We start from the raw sequence: 24,035 nt of genomic DNA, 5'->3' as shown, positions 1-24,035 counted from the left end.
TTGTTCTCCTTTGCCTCTTTTATATTTCGACGCATAAACTGTGCTGGTTTACATTGTTGCCTATAATTATTTTTCAATAAAAATGAACACAGGATGTTGTCAGAGTAAACTAAGAAGTGCAAGAGGTTCTGACTTTTTCACAAAATGCCAGCAGCAAATGATAATATTGAAGAGAGCACACTGAATAGAGTGCGGAATGTCCAAATGGCATTAAATCATATGTTAACATCAACATCACTAACTAAACAAACATTTACCAATGAAATCTTTTGAAGTGAACAAACGTTCTATGTAACGCAGAGAATCCAGAGAACATTTAATAGCATGGTCCTGAGCCCGTTTCACAGGGAAGAACCAATGAAAGCAGCGCTACCCACATCATCAACTTTAAAATAAATAAATAAATAAATAAATAACAATAACAAACACGACCCTGCCTTTTTCAACACACATGTTGAGACATCAGACACAATCATTACACACAATACATACACATGTACAGACATGTACAAAATAGTTATTCTAAGTTTACAATGTACATCATAGATACTCAATAATACATGAATACACTTGTTTGTATAGTCATACAGTATATACTCCTCACAGTAATTTAACAAAATATACACTGATATTTACAGTTATTATATTGAGAATCACAATTTACATACATATACATAATAACAGCTTGCTCACAAATACCATGGCCTCCAGCACCACTTAAATATTACACCACTTAAATAAAAAATGCCTTCTATGAAAATAAGTTAGCTACAATAGGACTCGCCTGTCCTACTGGTGAGATTTAATGATGCTGGCCAGAGGCCCAAGAGTTGTAATCACTTTGATAGGTTTAGGAAAATTCCAACTCAATAAATATACAGCTGTGTTCGTGACAAATTCTAGATTGTCCTAAAAATTGTAACCCTGAATGAAAAGCTGTTGTGTAGATTATATAATGTGCTACTGGAAAACGTGCCATTTATATAAATCATACAAGTAATGTGCTTCGTACATGTGAGGATGTGGCTCTTCTTTCCAGCTTTGTGTGTGTGTGTGTGTGTTCGTGTGTGTGTCAGTGCGATTTACAGTCTTTGCCCTAGCTGTTTGTGTAGCTCTCATTTGTCAGAGAATTGCAAATATTTGATGACAAATTTGATGGAAATATAAATAGGGAGCCTTCACCTTCATATAACCCTTGGTTCATGCTTATTAATCAGCTACTGTGTGTTTTTAAAGCCCTCCCCTTGTCAGGTTGTTTGGGGTATTGGAGAAATTAATTGCACTGGTCTCAAAAGAAGCAAGCAAAGTGTGCAACAAACAAACTAACGATCAGGACAGTGTTACAGGAATAATCATAGGAACTGTCTTGCAGCTGTGCTTAGCAGGGGCAGGAGATACGGGCATGACATCTCTGAGATGCTGTGGAGGTGAAAAAGGAGAGAGGCACAGAGACACGCCTTCAAACAGCCTTTTATCAGTAAACGAGGCCACGTTGTGGTGACAATGTGGTATTACACATGGAACGTGAACAACTATGATGCTGGACCTGACTGAACAAATTGCTTCTTCCTTGTAGTATTATCAGCCCAGGAAAAGTTTATCCAGTCAACTGATTACACACCCCACATTATGAACTCAGCTAAACAGTAGTGGCATACTTGAATCATATTGAAACTTTAATCATTTCAGGAGTTGGTTAATTAAAGGAACCCAGTGAATTACATTACATTTCATTAATTCTTTCTCTCACTCAGGAACTTGGGAAGCATGGAAGCCCTCTGCTTGTTTGTTCCCTGTTGATGTAAGGGTTTGTTGCCAGGGGTTCCACGAGACTTGTGTAGGAACAGCATGTTCATGCTGGGAATTGTGGGCCTTCCATCCTCCACCTCACCCAATGAGAATTCGTTAGCATGCTGTCTGGGACACGGGCTCCCATGGGGAAACACCGTGGTGAAGGATGCTGCTCAGGCCTATTTTTACACCACGAGTCATCATGGCAGTTGCAGGAGGAGCAAACACAGAGCTGCAAAGTGATCAAAAGCTCTGCAGCATTATTTGCCAAGATGCAAAACTAGTGTATAGTGTGAACTGCAGAAATACTTGGGGGATAGAGTAAACACCAGGGCAATAATAGTCTATGACCTTTCCAAATAAGCTGATGTCTACCATATACATCCTATTTCTGTAATATATTCTGTATAGGGATACATTATATAAAATGAAAAAGTAATTTTAAAAATCTAGCACGTTTGGTTTTCCAAAATCCAATTCAACACCCTTTGTCTTTTTGTGAGGTGTTCATCAGTAGACCTGTGCAGGCTGCTTAGTCAGTATCTGTTCAAATACACTGCAAGTTGTGGAAAATTATTGTTATACTATAACATAATTTTGGCATACATAACATCTACAGACTTTAATATAAACCATTTTCAGTTCTCATGGATCTTGAATAATTACATCCGTTCCTTTCAGAAAGGGCTAAGCAAGAAAACTACATTGTAAAAATGTTTTTGCTATAAAGTCAATATGTAAAAACTGACAGTGTGAATACCTAAGCTAATTAGATTCGACTGGTGTACAGTTTCCCAAAGTTAAGTTAAAATCATGTTAATTAGTAGAAGGAGAGAGAGAAATAATTGAAGTGATGCTCACGCTATCATTTTACAATGATCCTTGTGCTGCAGTGCTTTTGCGAACCTGGGCCTGTACATTCACAGAACAGGCACATAATCCTATCAATGATCACTGAGGACCATTATTACTAATATTATTAATATGTTTGTATTATGTGCAATGTGTATTTTTTTCTGTCATCTGCTATATTTATACTAATATATACTATAGATCTTGTATGTACTTAAAACTGCTGTGCTAGATAAAGATTGCCTTAAAAATTGTTTTAGTATTATTGCAACCCAACACTTTAAATGTGCCTCTTTTTTTGTGCTGTGCACATCTGGCAGGCATTTGATTGCTAAAACTAGATGTACATATATCTGAAATGCTAAGTGTGACAAAATATTCTAAAATAGGCCACAAAGGCATGCTGTTATTGATACTGTGTGTGTGTGTGTGTGTGTGTGTGTGTGTGTGTGTGAGAGAGAGATACTGCATTAAAACTAGATGCATTGTAGGGGTTTTGGTGCATATACTCCCCCCGAGTGGAAACATCTGGTCAGTACTGTATGAGATTATGGTAGATTGTGCTGGACCTAGTGATCTATGGGCATAAACACTTACACAGGACAAGAGTTATGGTAAATACATCAACATTATCTACACCAGGGGTGTCCAATCTTATCCGGAAAGGGCTGGTTTTCATTCCAACCAAGTGGAAGCCACACCTGAGTCTACTGAAAGCCAAGATCATCTGATTAATCAGGTGGAATCAGGTGTGGCTCTTGCTTGGTTGGAATGAAAACATGCACCCACACCAGCCCTTTGCAGAGAAGATTGGACACCTCTGATCTATACAGTACATTTCTCTCTGTTGTACTACTTGGCCAGATTTTATTTGCTTTCCTCAGTCAAATGTAATTTCTAAACAAAACTGTTCCTCACAAAACACTGCACTAATGTACTCAATGATTCTTTGTATTGGAGTAATATTGGCTTGAAAAGCAGTATCTGAAAATAATAAAAGTATCTGATCAAATCTGATCTGAGCCCCTGAAATACAGTATATATTTGGATTTTTACCCCATTTCCTCCTAATCTGATTGTTTGCCAATTTCCACCTACTGGCCAGTTCTCCCCTGTCACATGACATCTACCAAGCAGGGAGGGTCAAGGCTAGCACGTGCTTCCTCCGAGAGCTGCCGTGCTTGAGAGGGGAGAGAGAGTAATGAATTTATTATTATTATTATTATTATTTTTTTTTTTTTTACATATATGCTGGGAATGTGCTTGAAGTTGGCATACAATTTTCTTCATATATTGAAAATATCTTAGCAATATTATTTCCACTCTTTTCAATTTGTGGTTCTCAGAGCAAGCCTTTTGCAATTATTTGTGTAATTAGGTTTTACATCGGTTTCATGTATTATTGATTATTCAGAACTGTGATATGTGCATTGTGTTGACAAAGGAAGTAAAAAAAAAAAGATGGGATCAGTGGATCCCTACTTAGCAGTTGTCATACCTCAACCCAGGCATGAAGAATAGTTACAACAGAAAGAAACATACTAAAACACCTTTGTGCTTCATTCCCCTGTAAGCATTACTAGACCCAAAGATTCTGGCGATGGAGGGTCAGTGGCTAATTAATCAGTGGCTTAAATGTTTTTAAAAAATGAATCTACATTCATTCTTATACATATCTACAGTATGTATAAAATTCAGTAGGGCATTTTTTAGTGAATGACTTACCGGAAGATTATGTAAATGTCTCAGTGTTATGTGGATGATTCAGTGCTTTCTGTCCACCAGCTATCCTGTAGAAATGCCTTTGGTCCAAATGTGTAGGTGTAGGTAGGAAAGAGAAGGAACTAATTGCAACTCACCGTCTGCTAATTAGGGCTAAATATGGAGAATGTCATTCTGTGACTGTTTTCTTTCTTTCCTTTTTTTCAGTCCTCTATTATTCACTGATTACCTCGTCACACACACACATCATCCCTCTCACCCTTTATGGCTTCAATTAAATAATGATAAATGCTGTGACTTCTCACACCCTTTTCCTTTTGGTTTATCAGTCTTTCGTGGGTGATGCCTTCAGATCAGGGAGGAACTCAGGACTCAGATTTAGGTGGAACAGGGTTGGTCTGGTAGCTGCTGCCATAGCCACTGATGGACGTGGAGTTGGTGATGAGCTCGACAGGTGAGGTGTTGCCCGGGCCAAGGTACGCCCGGTGGCTGGGCATGGGAGAGGGAGTCTCGCTGGTGTGTTTACCCAGGATGAAACGTGTCTCGTCCTCCAGGTTGGAGGTGTCCTTCGTCAGACTCTTGCGGTAGGAGACGGACAGTTTGTTGGAGCCATCAGGAAGCCAGTTAAAGTGGCGTGCGAGGAATACCAGTGGCAGAGGAAGCATGGCTACAATGATGAGCGCGAAACACATGATCAGAGCCCATGTAGGGTAGCTCTGGAAGCGCTCGATCGCCTAGAGTGAGAAGAGAAAAAAGAGGAGTCTGAGGTAATGTTGATACACAGGTGATGCCATATCAGTAATCGATAATGATGTCCCACAAATAATTTCAATTTCATGAATATAGATAACAATTAAACAATAGACAAAACAACAATAACAACAACAACAACAAAAAACACTATTGTGGTATAAGTTTTATTATACCACAGCAATTTGCCATTACCTTTTTTAAATTAAAGAACACATTTTTTTTCTGTTTATAGTTACATTTAATTTTGTAGCATGTCCGTGATATATTGTAGAATGTCCAAAAAATAATTCAGTCATTCTCTCTCTCTCTCTCTCTCACACACACGCACAAACAAAATGCAGCTTGTTATATTACCAAGCATTTTAAAAGTGCAATTTAAAAGTCCTCTGTCCTGAAGACTCCTTCCATAAATGTTAAACAAACGTCTCCTTAGAGAAAGCTTCACCATATCAACAATTATATATCCGTTTTTGTTAAATAACATTTGTAATTCATTTACTATTAATCTCAGAGTATGTGGAGCCATACAAGACCACGTGACTGAGCTGTTACAACATACAATAAACAATAATGTATTACAACGAAGGCAGTAATATAGGCTTTAACACAGGTTTAGTAATACTTGCAGCACTGCTGCACGCTTATATGTAATTCACTGTCATCAAATTGAAATTTTAATTCAATTACAACTACCAAAAATATGATATTGTATTGCATGGTTGTCATAATGTGAATTCTTCATATGGTTCCACCTCTAGTCATACAATGAAATAAATAGGCATTTTAAAGCTGGGTTTCACTCACCAGGTCCTGAACCCATGCATTGTATCCAGGTGGACTGATGGCCATATCAATAACACTAGCAGTAATAAGAACAAGGAGGCAGATTGGAGACACATATTTCCACAGATAAAAGTAGAATCTGTATGGTTTGAAACCCAGCATATCTTCTAGATCCTGCATGAACCTGATAATAAACCATACAAATATTTTTGCATGAACATTTGAAACTGATTAAAGTAAAAGAGATATGATATTATAGCACACATTTTGTGTTAAACTTTTCTGTGTTGTTTCTGGGCAAATTCATGGGATTTGCATCCTGTTTTAAAATAACTTCAAAAAGGTCAGCATTACTTATGCAAAGAAACTTGTACACAAACTAACCAGACAGAAAGTGCTGCTAAATATACACAGTGTACCTTTTGGTGCCATAAATCCAGGCCACAGATATATTTTCCATGATGACTACGATTGTGAGTGGAAGGCCAGCAGAGTAGTCATCAAACATGGTGACGAAATAATTTCCTGATCGTTGGACGAATAACAAGCCGCAAAAAAATGCAATGATACAGCAAACCACTGAGGAAAATAAGGGTCAGAGGTTATCCAGTGTCTCCTAAAGAAAATGAGACCCTTTCTCACAGTCTACTCCCATACAACAAATGCACACTGCACCGGATTAGAGCCAAATCTATCAGTGTATCTTCTCCAGATCCACATAGCAGAGCTGGCCCAAGGTCGTTTTGCACAATGGCATAATAGTGGCCAAAAGAAATTTAGAGTTGGCCCAGGTTAACAAAAAATATTATTACATCCTGGCCCTAAACTGATGCAGGGCTGAATGTTATCGTCAAAATAGCAAACAAAATTATGAATATTTTCACCACAGCTTTTTTTTGCAGAAATAATTTTAAACAGGCAAACATAAAAGTACAGACATAAAATAAACATTTATAACATGGAATTATGCTTTCAGTGCAGTAATATTGTAATATTATATACAATAATAATAATAATAATTCCTTACATTTATATAATGCTTTTTTTTTCTAGAAACTCAAAGCGCTTTACATAGTATGTGGTGTGTGGTGCGCCAGAACGCCCACCACATACCAGCTATTAGTGGAGAGGAGAGTGATGTAGCCAATTCAGAGACGGGGATTATTAGGGGGCCATGAAAGAGAAAGGCCAATAGGGGGACACCAGGGTAATTTCGCCAGGACACCAGGGTATACCCCTACTCTTTTACGATAAGTGTCCTGGGATTTATAATGACCACAATTGTATACCACTGCCACTGTTCACTGCTGTGGTTCTTAGCTGAACCCTCATGAGATGGACGGTAATGCTTGGTAAGGGTAAAGCTCTTTATGACCAAACAATCTGATCATGTTTCTTGGTGTCTTCACTGGTAGCTTCACAGGCAAGTGTGTTCATGCGAACAGCCACCATAGTCCTACTCATAATGTTTGAACACATACAGGAAGCGGTACTTTTGGGTGGATAACACGCATCCTGCCAATGACAGAAGTTGCCTGAAGTATCGTCATAGTCAAGTATAGTCAATTGCATTAGTCATAGTGCCACAACATCAGACCCCAAATTTTAAACCTGCACTCTCAGATCCTTCACAAGTACACCTCTAGTGGCATATTTCTGAAATGCAGCTACACCTTCAGCTCCATTAGGAGTACACTGGATATGTCATATCTGGACACGAGAGTACAGGTCTGAAAGGGAGGCACTGTGTTCTGCATATAGAAGTATCAGCAAATATGAACATAACATATAGGGCCAAAATTTTGGACGTGATGGTGAATAAAATATTTAATTTACTAATATAAATATTGTAATCAGCCTTCTCAAATTTGATAGATGTGTCTCATTGCATTCTGAGTCTGCTGACTGACAGACTGTTTAGAGCCATTAACAGCTGCTTGGTCTAAACTTGGCATCTGCTCAAGTCTGCATCTTAGATGTGACTGCCAAAACTATTTTATAACTCCCATGGTTATTTGACCCAAGACTATCAGGGCTATTACCTCCAGTAGTTAGATAAGTCATCCAAATACAAGCAGCTTATTAATATCACAGATACTCATAAAGTCATTCCTAAAATAATGTGTAAAATGTGTTATTGAGTACTTGAGAGTGTGTGTGTGTGTGTCAGTTCTCACCAGTCAGGATCTCCTTGCGTATTTTGAACGTGTCAAGGATGGGAGTAGTGATGCCAGTCATAGTGCCAATCATGCTTCCCAGACCCAGGTTGATCAGCATGAAAAAGAACATCACTGACCAAAATGGAGACGCTGGGAAGTGTGTCATGGCCTCTGTAAAAGCAATGAAGGCCAAACCAGTACCTTGAACGGCCTGAGGGTGAAATGAGACAAGAGATAAATTAGACAGCGACATAAAAATTTGTGAAAAAGGCTTTCAAATGTCCAAAATAAGTAAGATATAAAACTCAACGGGGCATGCTATTATAGGAGTATATGGTGGTGTGATGTCATTCCCAACCAAAAATGCACCGTTTTCTAATGATACCACATCCCAAAGTGTTTATTCCTCTTATACCACAACAATCTGCCAATGCTAACAATTTACTGATTATATTATAATATATCATATTAAACATCATACTGTAACTTTTATCCATTTATTGTTATATTTTATGTTATGGAACATATGTGAAACCAGTTAGGTTCTGTTATCACTCCTGTTATAACAATATATTATAACAATAATAGTTATGAACAGTCATTCCTGCAACAGCTGTCTGTCCTGAATACTTTCCAGTGTTGGAAAACCTGAAGGAACAGCTTTACCTCTGACTGTTAGAAAGTGTGGACACTGAAGATTCCTTCCAAAAATGCTACATAATCCTCATAGAAAACTTCACAATATCAATAATTACACAGGTTTTTAAATTAGTTTATGTGGTGCATCTACCATAAAAGTCCCTGTGTAAGTTATTATTATGCATTAATATACTGTAAACCTTGCAATCTGAACTGTCAGCACCATGCTGTTGCAGAAAATGAATGAATACTTTCTGACCAATCAGAGTTGAACATTCAGCAGTGTTGTGTTATAAAGAATATTTACTCATTGGATTACAACCTGAATTCATCTAACGGTAAAATAAAATTGCTAATGAGACAGTATAAACATAACCAAACAGCATTAATTAAGTGGATTTTAGACCGACTTTATTGAGTTCATCCTCCAGTAGACACTGGTCCAGGCCCAGCTGAGCAAAGCTGTCCTCCTTCACAATTTTAATAACTTCATACATCTCAGCATAGTCTGATGAGGAGAGGTGGGAGAAATTAACATGAGGAGGGATCAGATCATGACTCAGCACATTGGAGTTCAGGAAGCCCAAAATCTTCTCAGCATTCCTAGAAAGAGAACACAGCCATTAGATTAATTTCTGATATCAATTTTGCATACTAATCTCTAATCACATCACCAATCAACCTTTTGCATATCTTATGAACTACTCACTCATTGAACAATGCCTCATAAATTTGCTGATTACATTCAGATTTTATACAATTAATAGCAAATTCAGTAAAAGAGTGCACTCACTCCACCACACATTTTTCGTTCATAATGTTGGCCTTGAAACCAAGAACTGCAAACACCACCAGCGTGGCCAGGATGGAGGTGAAGAAATTGATGAAAGACACTAGGACAGCATCAAAATGGCAGTTGTTGTCCCTTTTGTTGTAGCTGGAGAAAGCAATGACTCCACCGAAACCCAGACCCAAAGCGAAGAAAACCTGCGTTGCAGCCTCACGCCATACCTGTGGCTCCAGCATGATCTCCAGCTGCAGGAATATGTATTCGGTGGAATGTTCATCCATCTCATGTATGATCAAGAGTACTTGACAATTTCCCTTTTTTTCTTTCATTTCATGCAATGATTTATTATTTGAAAAATTACTTTCCTGTACCTATTTATATGCACCTACTTAATAACTCACATAGTCCCATGATCCCTTTCGGTCATGCATGAGTAATGAGTAATAAATTTATAGCTCTATAAATATGCATAACGTCATCCTGAGTTCACCACCAGGGGGAGACAGCGGCCAGCGTGACATGATATAATTAGTACAGAAGACTAAACCTTGAAATTGGCTTCTGTTCAGAGGTGCTGAGTCTCAAGTCAATTTAAGAGCATGTGTTTGTGGGTCCCTTCTTACCTTTGGTGTGAACATGTGAGCAATGCCGTCTACCGCCCCCTTAAGAAACAATCCCCGTACCAGGAAGCAAAAGAGCACCAGATACGGGAACAGAGAGCTGAAGTACATCACCTAAGGAGTTCCCCACAGAGCACAGGGAGTACAAGAGAGAGTTTTCTTAACAAGATCAAGTACATCATCTGGTAAATTGGTAAAAAAAACTCTGCCAGTTTACAGGAAGAGAGGATTATTTTCATCTTCTACCTATAGATGATACATCTTCTACATATAGATGAGTGATCAATCACCAAATATATACGTGCTTAAAATATACTGTATATGTGCTTAAAATCTTCAGTGGTCAAAAAACGATTGTATTGAGCTTGTATTCACCTTTCCAGAGGACTGAATGCCCTTGATGACAGCCAGGCAGACAATGATCCACGCAGCCAGCAGAGACAGAGTCATCCTCCAGTTTAGCCCTCCACTGTCCGCAATACTGCTGGTTATGTTTAGTGTCTCACGATACCAAAAATATGTGGTGGCGGAGCTTTTCTCACACTCTGGCTCTACAACTGTTCAGGAGTAAAAGCAGGAAGGGAAGACACAAACTGTAATGCCTCACTGTCCACAATGTTAGTGAGTAGTCATGTGCATTCAATACAGCTAAATACTAGCTGGTTATTCTGGCTGAGATACATGATTTTGGTTTTCAGTTGAGGAAAACCTGTAATTTTCAAAACCTGATATATCTGAAATATATATAAATTTCACCACATAAAAGGTTTTCTACATATGACATGCATGCGGTCAGATTTGAATCAGGGATATATATATATTTGTATTAAAACACCATAGAAGAAAATAAAATAATCAAAATAAAAACGTATGTACTATGCTCAGTGACTACGTTTACATGGACGGCAGTAATCTAATTATTGACCTTATTCTGAATAAGACAATATTGTGATTATGGTGTTTACACAAGTTGTGTTTAGAATATTCCTCTTGTTATAGAACATAGATGGATTAATGGCACACGTCATTACATCCCCACGCCATGCCGTCTGGCGTTCCCTCCAGAATTTCATGTATCAACATACAGTTCGCCTTCGTTATGGTACTGTATACAGTTTTGGGCGTATATACAATTTTTAATTTCCCGAAAGCTTCAAGTGCTGTTAATTATTTGTTATGCTATACCTGCAAATAGATGACTGCTCGAAGCCATGGGCTGCGTCCAAAACCGCATACTTACCTAATATATAGTAGCCGAAATACATGTATTTAACCTACTACATAGTAGATAAATGCGAGGTTTTGGAAGGAGCCTCGTTCTCTTGCTTACCGTCAAACGGTTGAGCACTGGCATGTATGTACGTGTCCTGTCGCAAAATGCGGTGAAAACTCCAACACAACGTTAATAGTGTGATTAAGGTGTGTGCATGTCTGTAATGCACTTTGATAATGTGACTAAAACAGGAGTACTCCACATATCTTAATTCGATTTGTGTTTACTTCGGGTATGACTTTAATCGGATAATAATCGCTGTTTACATGCAAGTTTCTTAATCAGAGTATTGTCTTAATTGGGTTAATATCGGATTATTATTGTCCATGTAAACATACTGACTGTCACAGATAAACATGAAAACGTGTACTTGTGTTACATATCAATCATTGTGCTTGAGCTTAATAAGGTGAAACGTTATTAATAAAGGTGAGACCTTGACTGGTCTACAAATGACCGGTCTTTGTATATGTGAAACAAAAATTAAATTTATATCCCTGTCATGCTACTGCTATGAGGATCCAAAATGAGGATCCAAGGCATGCAAAACATTTTTGTCAATTTCCTTAAACATTGTGTGCATTCCTATTTACATGAATTCAAGACATCCTGGGGATTTCAAATTAACATTTTCAAGGTTATTACTGTGAAATAAAAAGAGATGACTACAATCAATGGAATTAAGTACCAGACATCACATATGATGATGGGTAATCTACATTTGATGCTTTCTATACAGTCAAACATTTGCTTCTTCTCTCCAAGGAGTCTATATACTTATGGAGCTTGCGATCTGACAAAAGCATTTGAATGCCAATTTCTTACATATTTGAACTATATTCTTATATATTATATTCTTTTTTTTTGAGCTTGCTAGGAGTAAGATTAGCCTTTTAAAACATAAAATTCTAAGTTATAGGTTATAGTTTTGGAGACAGAAAAATCAGAACCCTAAATACAATATAAAAGTCAAATATCAAAATACAGATTTTGTGCAAATTAGGACAAAGGTGAATCATCTGGGATGCTCCCAGGGAAAAGGTAGCTAGTTTCCTCAGGAGAATAGTGATGTTAAATACTCAGTGCTAACATTCTAGCTATTTAGGCTATGCTAATGTTAGCTTGCTGGTAAAGTTAGCTGCTTAATTGAATGCAGCTATTTTTAGTAGAACATAAAACCTTTAAATGCACTTAAATCATTATGATTCATATCTTCCATTTTGCCTCCACTTAACTCCACGTCTCTTCACTTGACTTCACAGACATGGACGTAAGATGTGACTGTGATTAGCTAAATGCTGAGTTTGATCACTCTGAAAGTGTGATCTACTTTTCCCTGGGAATGCCAGATGATTCATCTGTGTCCTAATTTACATGAAATTCTGTATGTATTTATTTATGTATGTATTTCTCTGTATGTATTTATTGTATTTAAGGTTCAAAGGAAAGGCTTCAGAAGAAGATCAATGTTATGAAATGGCCCAGTCAGAGCCCAGACCTAAATCCTTTCCTAAAATCTATGGAATGACTTCAGGAGAGCTGTACACAGGAGATCCCCTCACAATTTGATAGATCTTGAGCATTTTTTTTTTTTTACAAAGAAGGGTGGAATAAAATGGTCAAATAAAGATGTGCTAAGCTTGTAGACTCTTACCCAGTAAGACTGCATTACAAGCAAATGTATTTAACAAAGTATTAGTTAAGGGGTGTGCACATTTATGCAACCTGGTTATTGTATGTTTTTTCTTTTTCTTGGTTCTTCTGATTGGTTTTTCACTTGAATTCTATTGGTTGCTATATCACAAAAACCTTATTTTTTCAATCAGCAATATTAACAGGGGTGTGTAGATGTTTTATAGCTACTGTATATACAGGTTTTCAGACGAAAACTTTAATTTCTTTATTTTGCATTGTTTATTGCAAATAGGTGTCACAAAACTAACATTTTTGTACATAATCTTCAGTCTGTTCAGTAGGCGTACAAGTGCCTAGGGTTTAACAAAAGTCAGGATTCTAATTTATGTTGCACATTTAAAGTTTTCATTTGACTCAGCCTTAAGTCAAATATACAAAATCAATATTAAATTACTTTCGTCAGCTTCTAAGCTCCATACATACATATGTTCCTTAAGTAATTAGATATATGCATAGATTGCTATGAAAATAATAGAAGATTACAGAGCAGAACCATATACAAAAGTGCAGTGCTATATCTGCTTCATATATGAAAACAGTAAGCCATTAAAGAGCCTTTCTTTCAGTATTGCAGCACACTCACTGGCTTGGCTTCCATTTCTCCGGATGGGACATTCAGCCCAGGGCAGAGGGAACTGGAATGACTGGAAGAAGTAGAATATGCTCCAGCCAATGATCACATTGTAGTACAGACCCACAAAGCCACACACCTTCAGACAGAGAACAGAAGACAAAGAGAACATGACCATTTTGTTTTCTGTAGTTTTTAAAATACAACCCCAATTCCAAAAAAGTTGGGGCATTGTGTAAAATGTAAATAAAAACAGAATGCATTGATTTGCAAATCTCATAAGCCCATATGTCATTCACAATAGAACATAGAAAACATATCAAATGCCAATGAACCTCCAGCTGTTTCTTTTAAATAACAATTTTCCAGCCATTTGTTGCTCCCGTCCCAAATTTCTGGAGATGCGTTGTGGCCATCAAATTCAAAATTACCTTATTTTTTCCTTAAAATGGTACATTTACTCAGTTTAAACATTTGATATGTTTTCTATGTTCTACTGTGAATAACATATGGGTTTAAGAGATTTGCAAATCATTGCATTCTGTTTTTATTTACATTTTACACAGCGTCCCAACTTTTTTGGAATTGGGGTTGTATACATTTGTACATTTTATTCTTGATGTCTTTAGGCCTGGTGTGCAAAATGGCTTCTGGCAACATCACAGGTCCACAGCCAGGAGAGTTAATGAATTATTAAAGTACATCTCCTCTCTGGCATGGGCCACTTTCTCTCTTTGTGGCTATTAATAGCTGTTCTTCTCACAGCATATTCACTTCTAGGCATTTCAGTACTGCTTTACTAGTCTTAAAGATGATATGTCCCTCAAACTGGCACCTCATTATAAACAAGATGGCCATGATGCAAGATCAGTTCATGAACAGAACACAACAGATTTTGGCAACAGTGAAGACTTGCCTCAGTGGAGCACTGAGACTAGTTTTTGTCACTATATACAGTATGTGATGATCCATGGAAGATTTTGTTCAGATGATTCTGGTTGTTCTACAATTTGAGTCAGAGAATCACCCAACAACCAGGCAGGTCAGGGCTGAGTGACTCATCAAAAATGTATGGTTTCTTCACTTCATTTAGCTAACCATGTCAAGTCCCAGTTTGGAATAAAGCAGACATCAGTCATGGCATTGAAGATATTCTGGTGTCCAGCTACAACCCCAATTCCGAAAAAGTTGGGACAGTATGGAAAATGCAAAAAAAACTAACAAAAAGAGTCATTAGAAAATTCAATTCACCCTGTACTATATTGAAAACACATTAACACATTATTTGATGTTTTACTTTGTGAATTGAATTTATTTGTGAAAATATACACTCATTTCAAATCTGATAACTGCAACACACTCCAAAAATGTTGGGACAGTCGACTGTTTACCACTGTGTAACATCACCTTTTCTTTTAATAATATTTATTAACCATTTGGGCGATGAAGACACCATTTTGTTCAGTTTAGCAAGCAAAATTTTCCCCATTCATCCATTATCCATTTCTTCAGCTGCGCTACTGTATGCGGCAGGTCAGGACTGCAGGCAGGCCATGCTAGCACCCGCACTCTCTGCTTATGCAACCATACGTTTGTAATCCGGGCAGAATGTGGTTTGGCGTTGTCCTGCTCTGGATGGCAGCAAATGTTGCTCAAAATGTGTACATATCTTTCTGCATTAATGGTGCCCTCACAGATGTGCAAGTTACCCATGCCATGGGCACTGACACACCCCCATACCATGACAGATGCTGGCTTTTGGACCTGACGCTGATAACAGCTTGGATTGTCCTTTCCCTATTTGGCTCGGAAAGCACGACAGCTGTTTTGTCCAAAAACTATTTGAAATTGTTGATTCGTCTGACCACAAAACATGATTCCACTGTGCTACTGTACATCTCAGATAAGACCAAGCCCAGAGAAGTCCGCGATGCTTCTGGACAGTGTTGATGTATGGGTTCTGCTTTGCACAGTAAAGACTTAACTTGCATCTGTGGATGCAGCGGCGAATGGTGTTGTCTGACAAAGTTTTACCAAAGTATTCCCAAACCCACGTCAGGATATCCATTACAGATTCATGACTGTTTTTAAGACAGTGACCTCTGAGGGATCGGAGATTCAGAAGTGGTTTTCAGCCTTGCCCTTTACACATGGAGATTTGACCGTATACCTTGAATCTTTTAATTATATTGTGCACTGTAGAAGGTGAAATGCCAAAAATCATACTGCTTTGTCTTTGGAGAGTGTTGTTCTCAAAGTGTTGGTTTATTCGCTGACACATCTGTTAGCAGATTGGCAAGCCTCAACACATCCATGTACTATGATTAGATGACTTCCTCACCTGTTTCACTTCACCTTCTTATTTCAATTTGTCACATTGCTATTAGTCCTAAATTGCCCCTGTCCCGACTTTTTTGGAACATGTTGCATGTATCAATTTCAAAATAAACATTTATCTTCAAAATCTATGCAGTTGATTAGGTAAAACTTCAAATACCTTGTCTTTATATGTTTTTGTTTAATTTTGTTTAAGTACAAGTCAAAGTACATTTACAAATCACTCCTCTTTGTTTTTATTAGCATTTTCCATACTGTCCCAACTTTTTCAGAATTAGGGTTGAAGAACAGCTACTATACATTAGTCATGCTGTATGAACTGATGGATTATGTGGTCTTTGATAATGTAATTAATAAACTAGAGTTGAGAGTGTGCCTAGTCACAGCTATTCTTGTGGTCCTGAACGACCTTACAGAAAACTCTACTGCCATCTCTCTAGACTACCTACAAAGAAAGCTGAGAAACGTTAGTTAACTAATAAGTCACCAGCCTGCATTTATCTCCATTTGCTCACCATTAGGCTGGACACGCCAATGCCACCCAGTCGAGGGCAAACGTAGTTCCAGACCCCAATGCTTCCTCTGCGGATCCTCTGACCCACTGCCAATTCCAGGAAGAAAAGTGGGATGCCAATGAGGATGAGGAGGATGAAGTAGGGGACAAGGTAGGCACCTGAAAACAAGATAACTCCATTTAGAGATAACCTTACAAGAAATGCATTTAATGAATGAGTAGAGATATTATATTTTACACAACATGGGTCAGTATCACCAACTATTTATTCACACTGCATGTCATTTATCAAGCTGGATACAAATTTATTTGATTTAATTGTTTGCAGCAGCATTTACAGAAATATTGTTTTCATGAAAATCTTCTGAGTTCAGAATAAGGTTTGTAGCCCACAAGAGCTCGTGAGGTTGTGTAAATTCATGTTTAAGTTGGCTGACAAATGTCAACTTCGATCGATAGGATTTAAATGATTTAACTAGCGATGAGTTACTGAATATTTCTGTGGACTATGCTGTCATGTTTAAACCCTATAAAAGGAGGAAGAGTTAATGCATGCTTATGCTGCAGTGGTTGAGCTGCATTACTGGAAGATTTAGCATACATTGTGCTTAGGAGGCACTCTTTCAGTCATCATTTTGTCATTTCAGCTGTCTGTGAGCTTTGCCTTTTATGGAGTTTTTTGAGCATCACTAAATGTTAATGAGCTGTGCTATGAATGCAATTTATGGCTGAGTGGCATTTCTCACAAAGGAAATAAGCATTACAGAAACGTTTGTAAATCTGGCAGGAATGTAGTTTGATTTGGCCCAGGAAAACATTTATACAAAACTTTAAGATTTATAAATGAGGCTCATTATAGGCAAGTAGTCATCTGTTTTAATCTTCACTTTTACAAATAACTAGCATTAAGCCTACTACTCTTATCCTCAGATACATACAGCTCTTTTAAGCTAAAATATTACATCTTAAGGCCCCCACTTATTATTCAATTATTTGCCTTAAAGGCTATTGTTCAGTAACTATGAGTTTACAGGGTTTAAGATAGGTTCACTGTAGCACTACTCACTTCTGAATGACCATGCCGTTTTAATATTTCCCCATTTCCTTCGATCATGGATCTCATATATAAATAATAAAAAAAACAAGAATACATCTATAGAGTACTTTTTCTCTGGAATGTGCCTTGCTCAATTAATTAAAATCACATAAGGAAAGCTGAAAGCCCAGTAAGCATGAATGAGCAGATAGAGCCTGATGCGACACAATGAAACAGCAAATCATTCAGAGGCTTGACGTCAAGCAGCTCCATGGTGACGGAGATTTCAGCCGGAGATGACCGACAGCACCTTGATCCTGCTTTTCGCAAGTCTCTGTTTGAAGTCAGAGAGAGCACTCTCGAAATAACTGCATAGTAGACAGGGACTAATACAAGGTTATGACTTTGATCAGACAGTTTGATGAGTACATTAAAAAAAAAAATCTGCTTGCTATCAGTTTGATTGTGGAGCTTGTTTGCTGTTGGGCGACACACCTCTTCTCTGTTTAGCCTTTTTGTCCATGGCTTATCCATCCTGCCTGATAATGAAAGGAAAATTGCAGGCCTTGCATATAACTATAGGAGACAGACAGAAGGGAGCACAGTGGGTAAGAGAGTAAGAGAGAGGTAGGATAAAGGAAACAAGGCCCACTGGGAAAAAAAAGAGAGGCAACTCCATGGCTACTAGACAAGCCAGGACATGTCACATTGCCATGTTCTACCTATAGGTTTTACCTATCTATATCTTACAATATCTCTTCGATATACAAGTGCAAGAATTTGAGATGCAAGTACAAGGTATAAAAAAATCCTTTTGTCTAAAATTAATGCTAATGGCAGGGAACTGACAGGCATTGATGATGATTTTGACATTTTCAGCAACAAATCCAGTGTCAACACAGAAAACGTAAATATCTCAACATTCGTCTCTGACCTGTACACCTGAATGTGCTATGAGGTAGAAAGAAATCCCTGTTCCTTTAAAAGAGACATTTTCTGTTTCTATAATAATGATGACTTCTGTGTACAAAGACAAACCGGGAATGTTTCTGTTTTCTGTAACATATCTCTTAGGTCACTCTATTTTCATCTACTACACAACAATGCTACAATAAGACAACAAATACTATTCAGTGCAATAAATACTAAGCTGTATGTTTTTTTTTTTTTACATAGGACTCACAATACACAGCCTTAGCAGAGAGAGTAATAGCTGCTAGAAACATAATTGGTACGTAAGATTATATATATCGTGCCCTCTGTGGCCTTGACTAGCTCGTTTATAAAGTGTCTCTGCCTTTGGTTGCCATAAATAACTATGCTACGTTGCCAGTTCAATAAATGTGGAACACAATGACTGCACACTTCAAGCCTAATATAACTGAATAACATTTCTATAAAATGTTACATAAAGATTAGTCTAGCATCAGGGTTGGGCTGTAATGGAATACAATTCACAGTGTTACATATTCACAATACAAAACTGAAGTGTCTTCTGTATTCAGAACACACACACTTTTTTATTGTTAGGATAATCTTATAAGAATAAACACCACCGATGCCTATTTATTAAGTATTTTTCCACATTTTCTCATTTATGTTCTGCTCTAGAGAGCAGTGGTACATGGCAAAAGTTCAAACACGTAGCCATGACAGACTTCCTTTAGTAAAAATACAAACATCATTTATACAACTCTCAAACTATCAATTATAATTATCATTCATTTCATTGCAGAGTATTTTACATGAACAGTAATTCATAAATTTACCATCCAAAAGTATAACATAAATAATACTGCCAACCAATAACAGCAATGAACATTGTCTATAGTGAAACTGAAGAATGACCACACAGCACTGTTGTTTCTCATGTGTCTTTTCATGATGTATTCTGAATAAGTTGCTTTTTATGCACTGTGATATGGAATATGTTTAGGAAGATGTATTCAGTATACAACCATCAATATTTGTTAATCTGCTCAACTTTGTCTTGCACTCAAAGAATCAAATAGCTCCTCAAAATTTCTACTCATTAATATCGCCTAGCACGGACATGACATTAGCTAAAAAACATGAAGAATTTCCCGGTGCTTATTCCAGGATTAAAGATATGCTCACAATAAGGTTTAACTATATTGTTGTAGGAGAGTAATAAAGTATAAACTCTCAATCCAGTGTCACACAGAAGAGGAAGGGTTCCCTTCTGGGTCTGGTTTCTCTCAGGGTTTCTTAGTCATGTCATCTCAGTGTTTCCATGCCAATGTTGCCTCTGGTATCTGTAAAGCTCATTTCTGACAATGTCTATTGTTGAAAGTGCTATATAAATAAAACTGAATTAATTTAAAAATCCACAGAAAGACATCCACACTGGAGTCAAGCAACCACCAACTCCTTACCTCCTCCGTTCTTCTGGCATAAGTACGGGAAGCGCCAGACGTTGCCCAGCCCCACTGAGAAGCCCACCTGGGCGAGGATGTATTGCAACTTGCTGTTCCAGGCTGGCCGGCCATCCTCCAGGTCTGGAGAGATGTCAGGCTTTGGTGCTGCGCCTCCTCCAGGCATGCTCATGCTCATCTGGCTACTCTTATAGTCCATAGGGGCCTCCAGGGCCAGCAGGTCAGCCACAGACTCTGTGACATGTTCATTGCTGTGCTCACGCTGTGTCACTTTACTGCTCTTAGGCATGGCTGAACTGGATTAAATCAGAAATATGAGTGCGACAAGATGGCTGGTATGCTAGTCAGCACTCTGATGAGATAGGAGTTCTGTGCTGTGGGGGATCAGAGGAGAGAATTAGATATGACTGGGACAATTTTAAGCCAGTACTTAACTGTGATTACATTCTGGAAAAAAAAATGGAACAAAACTTAAAAATTATGTGAAAATAATATCTCAACCATAAAACATGTGATTTGCCCAATTTCTCTAATAAAAATTAAATTTTTTGTCCCTGTTGAACTACAAAATTTAATTTGCACACACCACAGATGTTTCTCGCTACTTCCTAGAAAATTCTGCCCTGAAAGAAGAGAAGCTTTGTCTGAATTGTTTAGAAATAAGGTCCTGGTGGCAATAATCAGCTTGTGTTAAACTTTGAGCAAGTTTTCAACAAATCCTTTAATTCCAGTGGGTTACAATCAATAGTTCTAGATGAAGTCTGTGCAGGCCATTTTTTGCAAACACAGTCATTTTCCACACTGAAATACAAAGCTATGTTTATTAAAGATAACTGATACACTGGATGGGGAAAAAAAATCACATGTGATATATAAAACAAAGCAATTTTCTCTCAAGAAACATAAAAATAACTACGAGATAAAAAAAAATACGATTACCATGAGACTGGATTTCCCTACATCAAATTACAATGATAAGTAGAATATGGCTAGTCTCACATAATCGGGCTCATTATCTAATAGAAAAACGGCCATGTTTAATCAATCGAGGGCAAACATTGCGAGGAATGTCTGTGTTGCTAGGCAATGCCCACTGAGTGTGCTTCGCATCCTCATCATGCAAATAGCATTCCAGCAGGACTCGATTCTGTCTCAAGCACCGTATCTGAAGTACCAATGTACAGCCCACATTATGTAGATGTAAGTGCAGATATGCACACCTGTGCCATATCAGCATATTACACAACATTAGGTATGTTAACGATCAGTTCTACAGACCTCAGGGATCAGTCGGCTTTGGCAGCCCTTTTGCTTCATTTAGATTGTTTCTTTCTAAACCGAAGGAAATGTGTCACAATGGGATTAAATCAACTTACTGCAGATCACTCACTGGATTTTGATATTCTCATCAGCATGTGACTATGCTACCTAGTCACATGTACCTAGCTAAGATCTCCAGCAAAATACAATAAACAATAGCTTTCTGAATTGCATGCAATCATTCAAAACTCATTTTCATTGCAGTTGTTTAGTGGAGGATAGGATTTTTACGTTTATTAAATAGAATGTGCACTCTAAACACACAGTCATCTTTATTTCATAACAGGCATGCATTAGAAATGCAGGTGCCGAGAAACAGAGCAAATTAAGCAGACCTGTCTGACCTGCCAGGACTACTAAAACATTGCATTGATTATGTCCACTAAGCTGCCAAGACTAAAACTTACTCCCACTTAGGATATACTTCCAGGATATACGTAGCACTTTACATCACTGCAGACATCAACCCTGCTGCTGGGATTCAGATTCACGGTCTCAGTAGTGACCATGTAGGTGGGCCTTGTTATCACTGAGCTAAATGTAAACTAATAAATTAAATGTCTTTCACAAATCAGCCATTTTTTGTTCTCATCTGAATACACTGTGGCAAGATATGTCCATTAGTTTAAAAAGATATGGTAGGTTTAGTGTATGCCAAAAGACATGTGTGTATCCCACATAGATTTATATCAGAGATCCGAAAAACTGTATTATAAAATTATATATATATATATATATATATATATATATATATATATATATATATATATATATATATATATATTAAAAGAATTATGCAATTCTGTCTAACATGTAGGATAGTTTGACATGTGGTTTGTGTACTGATATTTCTAGTGACACTTAAGCTGTAATGCTAGCATAACTCTGGCTCAGCTTTTGTAGCTGGGTTTGTCAAGAGCCAAAGATCCAAATGCTCTTACACATTACATCCCAGTTGCCAGCTGTAATGGGAAATGCTCCAGTCTGTCTCAATGCGTTGCTAGGCAGTAGCAAAATCCTCACTTCCCTCCTTGCTTCATATGATCCTCTGCTTTCTTTTTCAATCATCCATCTGTCTGCATTCTGACTGTCCACAAATCAGATAACAATATCCTGGATCAAGAGAATTTAACTTTCTTGAAGGCTTATTCTGATGTCTGGCACTGTCCAGGTCCACATCAGTTCCCTGGTATAACTTAAATCTTCTAACTGAGCCATAATAACACATCGGACCTGCACATTAACAGGTGCAATGCTAAGGCAAATGTTATGAAGAATGTTACAGTGTGAGATTAGACTCTTTAATGGATGGCAACAACCCTACTGGTACACTTATGTGACAATGAGATTTTGATTAAATGCTCGTTCACTCATCTCATTATAAGGGTTGAATTGCCTTAGAGGACACATATCTATTTTAATTTGTTTTCATTTATAGTGAGCAGTATATTCTCGCAGCGTGACACAATATTGCAGTGGGTTGCGTGGCCTCCTCACAGGTCCAGGGTCCTAGGTCAATCAGAGGTTTGACTTACTATCTGTGCAGAATTAAAAGGTTCTTCCCTTGTAATGTGGGTTTCCTCTGGGTTCTCAGGTTTCCTCCAATCTCCCAAAACATATGCTGTTAAGCTACAAAATTTCCTAGGTGTAAATGTACCCTGCGATGGACTGGCATCCCACCCAAGGTGTATCCGCACCTTGCATCTGGTGTTCTCTAGAAAGAGTCTGGATCTACCACAACCTTAAAGCGATTACTGAAGATGAATGAAAGTATGAATATATTCTAGCATGCTTTCCACTAAATAGCACATGGTCAATACTCTGGACTTTGCACGTGATCATGTATTGGGAACTGGGACTTCGAGCTCACCTGCCGTGATGGACAAAGGTGTCACACATTCACTGCGCAACATGCTCGTGTCTTATGACCCATTAAGACGTAAGCAAATAGACGAGCACACCGGGGTGATAACATGAGCACGTGCTGCGCATAAACAGTCACGTCGGTGGAAGACAGCGGGCGCAGAGCATCCTCAAGGTCAAACAAGTGTGTCACGTTTCCTCTCAGAAATCGACGCATCACATACGCAGGTCCGGTCAGGATAATCTATCCGCTAATCATTTTTACTGACACGCCAGAACATGCACACTACACAGGATGAATACAAACCCATACACAAAATCAGTGATGAGTTGATATCTGCTCGAGCCTTTATCATAAACCAAAAACAAAGCATCATATCAGAATACGTCGCCAGGTAGAAGTCATCATTTTACTCTTTCTTGCAGATAATGTCTAGGGAGCGTTTGGCAAAAATACTGGAGATTGCTTACCTTTTGGACGTGAAAAACCCGCAATAAAGAATCGCCAGCGTATAAATCAGAGAGTGCATGTATAATTCGACGTTTCAGCAATAACCAGTGCGCAGCGCGAGCCTTGCGCAAAGCTCCAGTGAAGCTGATACAGCGTCGCTATCAACCCAAAATAGTAACTTCAGCATCATACCCGGTCCAGCCACGGCGGTCACAGGAGGCGGGCATGTAGTGCAACCAACTCGCTGATTTGTGTTCGAAAAATTCCCAGCGCCGCCAGCTTTTTATCGCGAGAGCAAATTAGCCTACTATAAGTGCGCGTGAGTCACCAGCGCGCTTGTGCGTCAGCACCGCGTAACCCAGGTAGCGCGGGACCTGGCTGATGAAATACTAATGGCAGATGATGCCGAGCTTATCTTTTCTTTCATTATATCTATAAGAACATTCGATAGAAATCTGATTAACAGTGGA

General features: G+C 38.1%; 1 protein-coding gene across 2 annotated transcripts; it reads right to left on the bottom strand.

The window, feature by feature from the left end:
• slc6a17 (solute carrier family 6 member 17) lies at nt 1-23,835 on the bottom strand. Of its 2 annotated transcripts, none has more exons than XM_047155668.2 (12): nt 23,758-23,835; nt 19,932-20,305; nt 16,501-16,658; nt 13,661-13,787; nt 10,485-10,666; nt 10,113-10,223; nt 9,493-9,734; nt 9,110-9,302; nt 8,079-8,271; nt 6,321-6,480; nt 5,923-6,085; nt 1-5,099 (listed from the first exon to the last, which is right to left on the bottom strand). In XM_047155668.2, exons 2-12 carry the CDS (start codon nt 20,218-20,220, stop codon nt 4,731-4,733), a joined length of 2,187 nt encoding a protein of 728 aa, XP_047011624.1. In that variant the 5' UTR covers nt 20,221-20,305; nt 23,758-23,835; the 3' UTR covers nt 1-4,730. The 2 variants fall into 2 exon arrangements, with proteins under 2 accessions (XP_047011624.1, XP_017322654.1); XM_017467165.3 differs by having other exon boundaries at nt 23,586-23,817.
• Between the last annotated feature and the right edge of the window lie 200 nt (nt 23,836-24,035).

Source organism: Ictalurus punctatus, chromosome 5 (assembly GCF_001660625.3).
Source record: "Ictalurus punctatus breed USDA103 chromosome 5, Coco_2.0, whole genome shotgun sequence".
NCBI classification, from domain to species: domain Eukaryota; kingdom Metazoa; phylum Chordata; class Actinopteri; order Siluriformes; family Ictaluridae; genus Ictalurus; species Ictalurus punctatus.
The sequence above is the reverse complement of the archived record's forward strand: the minus strand, read 5'-3'. Positions and strand labels throughout refer to the sequence as shown.